General features: G+C 30.9%; 1 protein-coding gene across 49 annotated transcripts; it reads right to left on the bottom strand.

Moving 5' to 3' along the window:
• Window positions 1-1,097: 1,097 nt before the first annotated feature.
• Window positions 1,098-6,124, bottom strand: LOC121225039 (serine/threonine-protein kinase STY46). Of its 49 annotated transcripts, XR_005922739.1 has the most exons (13): window positions 5,773-6,102; window positions 5,618-5,678; window positions 5,194-5,522; window positions 4,923-5,094; window positions 4,730-4,776; window positions 4,182-4,202; window positions 3,791-3,883; window positions 3,536-3,617; window positions 2,659-2,754; window positions 2,460-2,579; window positions 1,983-2,063; window positions 1,679-1,749; window positions 1,098-1,434 (listed from the first exon to the last, which is right to left on the bottom strand). XR_005922739.1 is itself a non-coding variant. In XM_041108768.1 (6 exons), exons 2-5 carry the CDS (start codon window positions 2,736-2,738, stop codon window positions 1,707-1,709), a joined length of 324 nt encoding a protein of 107 aa, XP_040964702.1. In that variant the 5' UTR covers window positions 2,739-2,754; window positions 3,791-3,883; the 3' UTR covers window positions 1,098-1,434; window positions 1,679-1,706. The 49 variants fall into 49 exon arrangements, 1 of the variants encoding a protein (XP_040964702.1); XR_005922725.1 differs by lacking the exon at window positions 1,983-2,063 and having other exon boundaries at window positions 3,791-4,083; window positions 4,730-5,094; window positions 5,181-5,270; window positions 5,773-5,805; window positions 5,900-6,096; XR_005922720.1 differs by having other exon boundaries at window positions 3,791-4,083; window positions 4,182-5,094; window positions 5,181-5,522; window positions 5,773-6,100.
• Between the last annotated feature and the right edge of the window lie 1,588 nt (window positions 6,125-7,712).

Genomic DNA, 7,712 nt, shown 5'->3' with positions numbered 1-7,712 from the left:
TACAAAAGTGAGGATTTTCACTAGGTGTGTTAGTACTAAGGTCAAATGTTTTATTAGGTTCAAATATAGTGGATTCATCTCGTTAAATAGTCCCTTGTTGTTTTATTATTTATCTTAGTGTGATAAGAAGTGCCCCCATCCATTGTCACTTTTGATTATACTCTATTTCTTGTATTTAAAAATAGGATTAGGTCAACAATGACTATGCTATGAACCACTAAAATTTGTGTTGAAACTTGAAAGGATCTAAAAGGGAAAGTAATTCCTTTTTTGTAAAAGAAAGTATTAAACAATTTAAATCTTTTTTCTTTTATTGTTTAAATTAAGTGTCTTTAATTGAAAATAATGATAATGTTGGATTTTTATCCATTTATTACTATTTTTATTTGTAAAATACGGTTATTGGAAACTAATTCTTGAATTGTGTTTTTTAAATGTTTGAAATTTAATAAGATACAATAAATTTCAAGCCTTTTACTGTATGAAATAAGCTAATATAAATTATATCACTACACCAAAATAGGCTTTTAGCGGCGCTTTTTTAGGCCTTTAGCGGCGCAAAAAGCGCCGCTAAAAGTATTTGTGGCGCTTTGACAAGCGTCGCAAAAAATGCCACTATTGAACTCGTCGCTAACTTTTGCAGCGTTTTTGAAAATAAACGCCGCTAACGACCATGACCTTTAGCGGCGCTTTTTCCATAAACACCGCTAAAGACCATGACCTTTAGCGGCGCTTTTTTCACAAACGCCACTATAGACCATGACCTTTAGCGGCGATTTTCTCACAAACGCCGCTAAAGACCATGACCTTTAGTGGCGCTTTTTATCACAAACGCCGCTATAGAACAACCTTTAGCGACGCTTCTCGCAAAAACGCCGCTAAAAACATATTATGCAAAAAAAATTATTTTAATCAAATAATATTTATTTTTATGATAAATATTATATTATGTTTTATTTTTTTAATTTGAACTTTAAATATACTTTTAAGGATAAATAAAAAATATTATTTAAATTAAAATTTCTATGAAAATGATAAAATAAGGCAAATAAAGGAAGCTTAAATAATAATAATTAATAAAAGTGAGAAAACGTAAATAATTAATAAAAATAGTTAATTGTAAACCTCGAAATTTTGGTAAAATCAACACCAATGCAATGCAAGCCATTGTTGAGTCTAATACAAGCGAAGAAACTAAGATCCTAAGAAGAGAATCCTATTTTACTAACAGCAGTAAAATATCCATACTTTGTCCAGTATTTATATCGAAAAATCTGATCAGAAGAAGCAATCTCTTTACACACCATTTCAATTCCTAGTAAGGCCTTCGAATGTAGTTGATGAAAGCTGGCATACACATCCGATCAATCAGCTTTCAGTTTCAGAATTTCCTTGGCGGTCCTTAAACGAAAATAGGGCATAGGGCATGTGTTCCTACATAAGCATGGAAAAATCCAACTCAGTTCAAAGACAAATAACTAGATATCGTGTTTGAAACGAATGAATGTGCATGTGAGAGTATCTCCAATATGTACTTCTACCTTTTGTCATATATTTAGGCAGATAGACAACAGATTTTACATCCCAACAACTACTGCCCTGAGTACTAGAGTTTAATCACAGAAAAATCAAAATAAAACATGAACAACAAGGATAAAAAATAGTTCCATGGACTTACCTGCTCAAAACAAAGACTTAAGCCTCTGCTATTGAAGATATATAGAATACATAAACATGCCACAATCAAACCTGTACATAGAGAAAATTGTTTAGGGGGAACAATTCAAATTCTAACACAAAAGGCATATGACACCACGAAACTAGCAGTGCAAATTAATAATTGAATTCACCAAATATTTGGAACCAATTGCAATAAATAGTTAGTATAAAAAGACTCAGATACCTATAAAGCTACCTCACAATCAATTACTACACAATATAAGTTATTTTGTTTAAGAAATAAGCTTATGAAGAACAAGTACTTCGAGTACTGCTCCCTATCATATACTTGACTAAGAAGTTTTGGTTTGTCTTCTGTTGAAAATGTAACTTCATGCATGGGCCTGCATCAGCACCAAAGAATGTAAATTTCGCCATCGAAATGGATAGAAAGTATTTATAAAGCTTTACCAAAAATGACAGAAGCTTAGGTATGTGAATGGTAAAGTAGGAAGATGAAAACTAAATATGATGAATAAACTTGCAAAAACACACCTAAAACTGAAGTCAACTAAAGATGGTGGTGAAGCATTGCTCTGAGGTAAGAAAGTTGAACTATGACAGGACCTTATCAGTTAATGCACTCCTAAATAATTTAAAGATCCAATACATAATATTCAAAAAGTATATGATGATCAAGTCCAAAAAAACCAAACTCCCACTAACTTAACCAAAATTTTTGTATAAACAATCAGCCCTCACCTAAGGACATGTTAAGGCATAACTAAATAGTTAAATACCGGGAAAGATGTGAACTGTCAAGTAAAGAACTATCTCCATCTTGATCCTTAGACTTATTTGCTTCAAGTGCAAGGGCTTCAAGATTAGGCAATGAGCCAAAGGCAGGTGGTGGATGTATGCTGACAATTGAAAAGCCAGCTAGAATTGTCAGCATCATTAACAATACAGTTAATGTCCAAAGTGAAAATAAAGGCAAACCTCTGTCTGTTAAGAGTATTTTGAAGAATTTTGAGCAAACTCCTCGCACAGGGGGTTTGAAAGAGTGGAATCAGCTCCATCAGATATAGATTGGACCTACACAAGTAGGCAACCATCATGAGACATTTGACTATAAACAAAGTACAGTACATTTAAGAACAATCAAGAGCTGGAACCAATAGATTATGACATTTAGATGACACGGTAATGCTGGCAGTATGGGAAAGAAGGGAAGTTGGTTTTCTGCAATTAAAAAAATTTTCTTTGCTGTTCATAGCAATTTAGTGTGACGTTGTTTTATCCCTAAATTATACATAGTAGCATTTTTTTTCGTTTGTAGGTTGTGTTTTTTTTTCACCGACGAATATTTATATCTATACTAATATTTAAAATTTTATCAAGTTAATTTTATTTTTATCAAGTGATAGATATTAAGATAATTTTATATTTTCATATAAAATCTAAAAATATATGGGTCAACATTTTGTCTACTTCTAGGAGAATTTTTTAAACTCCATAAGCAAAGATTTAGTTCATGGCACATGCTTGTTTTAATTTATTTTTAATTTTTTTAGGACACATGATAGCATTTCAACGCTGTAAAAACTCCACCAGCAATTGACTAAATAAATTCTCAAAATATATTTATAGGACTCAAACTCAAAATATTATAGTTTTTAATAACTCAAGTATTACCATATTTAATTATTATATCAATTTCATTCATGTCGTGCATGTATATAATCTAATATATATACACGTAGGTATGTATGAATGATAAATGGGATTGTATCATGAAAGTCTTGCATAAAAAGAAGTCAAAATGATTTCGTTTTAGGGAAATGATAATGAGAGGGAAACTTGTGATTTTATTCACCTTTTTCGGTGTGAGAACCTCTACTTCACTGCTACCATTATCATACCCAAGTGTGGGAAATAGAAAAAGAAAATACGGTGGCCTAAAAAATTCAAATATAAACTTATTAGATTGTCTTAAATTAATAAAATTAATTTGTGATTTTCAAGAAAAAAAACATATTTTTAGGATAAGGAAAAAAATTATAAATATAAAAATTCTAAAATAATAAAAATAAATAAATTAAGTTCCGAATCTGGAAAGGGAAGACTTTACCTTGGCTTGCGGCTTCTAAGAGAACATTCACAGATTCCTCACTAGTCGACCACCTATCGAAATCAACCACAAGTCGTGCAGTCCCTAAATTTTCTGGCAGTATGGGAAAGAAGGGAAGTTGGTTTTCTGCAATTAAAAAAATTTTCTTTGCTGCTCATAGCAATTTGGTGTGACGTTGTTTTATCCCTAAATTTGCTGCTCATAGCAACTCGATTCATACTTTAAACTTTACTATGTATATTTGTAAAGTTGATAATCACATTCATTCATACTTTGCTGCCCATAGCAAGCACCTGCTACAAGACACTTTAATGAGGAATAAATCAAGGAAAATATAACAAAGGTATCCACTTACGATTCTTCTAAATTAATAACTTTAATAGCAACTTACTTGTTCAGTTCCTTGTCAAACCTGAAAATCAGGAAAGGCATTAGCTATCCATCTCATTTTCATTAATCATGATTCACGATTTAAAAAGCCAAAGCATATGCAACATGATTACAGGTAAGAAATGGGCGTATAGATGTGTTGCAGTACAATTAGCAGTAATATTGCTGAGTACAAGGGCTAAATAAATCTTTGAACATTCCAATTGGCCAAGTAGATTTTACACCAAAGGAAGGTAAACCATTGCAATCACAATTCACAAGTAAAACATAGACAACAATAAAAAAAATTCCAATTTTTGCTATTACAATTCCAGACAATTTCTTTTCATGATAAACAAGAATGCTAAATCAAAACATAGCATCTATGATAAGTTAAAATGTATTTTTCAATCTTGAGATCATATATATATGTTAGTAAATGATGGGTTTCATTTCAGTTATAGATTATCAGTTAAATTTATTCTTTTCTGCCTTTTTAAGAAACAGTTTCAGCAAAAGTTGTTCTCTTGATGGAAGTGTATGCATTCCAGCAGAAATAGCAGTCCTTACCACCCATGTGTGATACGGTGCACATACTTGAGCATAAGCTGTTGAAGCTGTGTTTCTCAATGAGTAATCCATATAACAACAAAATCAACAAAAAGAGGTAACAAGCACTTAGAGATGCTCACATTCAAGGATAATACCAGGATTCCCTTGAGAGAAAAATAAAGAGTTAAAGATGGAAGGGCATATAACGTACTTGGATGACAAAAATTGTTCAAATAAAGCTCGTACGAGGTGAAGACCCTGTCTAACACAACGCAGATCACGCGAAGGGCTTTTCTGTTTTTTCACTGCCCATTACTTACATATGCAACAACTATATTTTCTAAAGTGGCAAACCTCTTTGATGCTTCCAAAAGATTACCTACCTGATTTAAACCAGCCATCCATCATCAATTAATAAATTAAAGTTTCAGTGATTGGTTCGAAATAGAGAGGGGGAAATCAAATAAACCTTGGCAACGTACTCCATCTCCGCGAATTTGAAGGCGAGACTGAGGGAGTTAAAAAGAACAGAAACCAAAGAACAAGCACCACAGAACGCCTGCAATATTTGGAGTTGAAATTTGAAGTTGGAGGAAGAGACAAAAAACCCTTGTGAGTTTGGGTTTGCTGGTTTGTTTACGAAAAAAAAAGATCTTGGGGCATGGAAAAGAGAGTGAAGAAGCCACCTAGAACTGGCTTCAGCTCTCTATATATAAACAAGAGGCGATAAAATTTAAGAACTGATTTTAGGGGTTGCTCAGTAAGAATTAGGTGTTTTGAGGATACCGATTTTAGGGGGAAAAGTAGAAACCTGGTCAATCAACACAAAATCCAAAGGAAAAATATTTGAATCATACGGCAGGGAGAAACTAGCAAATCAAAACAAACAAAACGATCAAAACTAACCTGCAATTCGCCTAATATGTCCGATAATTTACCGTTTTTCAGGAGGACAGTACCCGTATAACTTGAAAACGAAATTAACAAGTTGAAGTCAAAATTAAAACAGTAAGAAAAATAAAAAAGAAGAGTTGAAGTACGAAATTCAGTTGGAACGGTACCGGCGCCGGCTAAGATCAAGATCTTCGACAAACCTACTCCGGTTTGCATAGCCATGACAGTGTTTTCGAAAAAATTAATCATATAAAAAACATAATATGTTGCATTAGTAAGAACAAGAAAAAGAACCTGCAAGGGTATGTAATCTGAACATTGGTAACATCCTTGGTTATAGATTTCAAGACGAAGAACAAACAAGAACTGGCTTGGCTTCAGTTGGGAAGAAACAAAGTTGAATAAGCTTTTGGGGTTTTTTTTCTTGGATGTGGGAAATTAGGGGTTTTAGGGGGGAAAGTTGGGGATTTCCGAGGGGGAGTTTTATAAAATGGCGCTATTTTTTTTAAAGTGAAATTATTTTTGTGGCTTTTTTTATACAAACGTTGTTATTGTTTATCTTTAGCGGCATGCAAAATTTTTTTCATTTTAAACAAAACGACGTCGTTTTGTTATTCTAATTATTTTTTGCGGCGTTTTTTAATAAAAACGCCGCTATTTCATTTTGAACAAAATAACACTATTTTGCTATGCTAAAAATTTTTTATTTTATTTTTTATAAATTGATTTACTTTTTGCAGCGTTTCTATAAAAAATGCCGCAATTGCTTACCTTTAGCGGCATTCGCAAAATTTTTTCATTTTGAACAAAACGACGCCGTTTTGCTATTCTAAAATTTTTTTATTTTGTTTTTTATAAATTGATTTATTTTTTGCGGCGTGTTTTTAAAAACACCGCTATTGCTTACCTTTAGCGGCGTTTTTATGCCGCAAAAATTTTTTCATTTTGAACAAAACAACGCCGTTTTCCTATTCTAAAAATTTTGTATTTTGTTTTTTTATAAATTGATTTATTTTTTGCGGCGTTTTTTAAAAAACGCCGCTATTTCATTTTGAACAAAATGACACCTTTTTGCTATGCTAAAAAATTTTTATTTTATTTTTTATAAATTTTTTTTATAAAAGAAAATAAAAAGTACTCTCAAAATAAATATTGTATATTTTAATAAGAAAAAAAATGATAAAATGGTTGTAATTAATTATTAAGTTAGAATTATCTAAATTAAATAATTACCTATATATCCATATCATTTTTATTTTATTTTTATTTTTGTATTTTTTTCTTATAATTTGGTCCTCTCCAAAATAAATAATTATACATAAATATCCATATCAATCTATTACTTTTTTTAACTTATTTATTAATTCTATTTAAACTAATTTAAATATATCAAATGGTTTAGATTACATTTTTTTAAATATAAAAGCATTAATTAATTGTATAAAATTTTATCATTTAACAAATCTCAAGTAAACCTTAACCTTAAACCCTCTATATTAACCATTCAATACATATAAAATCTATCTATTATATATCTCTTAAATAATTTAAACTATACTCATAATTTCAATATATTTGATTTACTATTATCTATTTTACAATTATATAAGAACATATTTAAAATATAAATTAAAAAAATAATTAATCTAAACTCAAAACCTTAACTCGACCCCTGAATCCCTAAACCTTAAATCCCTAACTCTTAACCCCTAACATCTAATCCCTAAACCCCTAACCCCTAAACCTTAAATCCCAACCCTTAAACCATAATCCCTAATTCATAATCTCGAAATCCATACTCCCTAAACCTTAAAATATGAACTCCTAAACCGACTATAAATCTTAAATTAATCATATACCCTAAACTAAAAACCCTAAACAAATTTATTATTATCTCTTTTACAATTATATAAGAACATATTTAAAATATAAATTAAAAAATAATTAACCTAAACCCAAAACCCTAACTCGACCCCTGAATCCCTAACTTTTAATCCCTAAAACCCTAACCCTCTAACCCCTAAACCTTAAATCCAAACCCCTAATCCATAATCCCTAAACCTATACTCCCTAAACCTTAAAATATGAACTCCTAAACTGGCCTTAA

This window comes from Gossypium hirsutum, chromosome D13 (assembly GCF_007990345.1).
Source record: "Gossypium hirsutum isolate 1008001.06 chromosome D13, Gossypium_hirsutum_v2.1, whole genome shotgun sequence".
NCBI classification, from domain to species: domain Eukaryota; kingdom Viridiplantae; phylum Streptophyta; class Magnoliopsida; order Malvales; family Malvaceae; genus Gossypium; species Gossypium hirsutum.
The sequence above is the reverse complement of the archived record's forward strand: the minus strand, read 5'-3'. Positions and strand labels throughout refer to the sequence as shown.

Coding starts and splice junctions, on each gene's coding strand:
- LOC121225039 (XM_041108768.1), bottom strand. CDS start 2,738: ATGGAGCTGATTCCACTCTTTCAAACCCCCTGTGCGAGGAGTTTGCTC. Junction 2,064..2,459: donor GACAGTTCACATCTTTCCCG/GTATTTAACTAT, acceptor GTGCTGATGCAG/GCCCATGCATGAAGTTACAT. Junction 1,750..1,982: donor GATAGGGAGCAGTACTCGAA/GTACTTGTTCTT, acceptor CTCTATGTACAG/GTTTGATTGTGGCATGTTTA.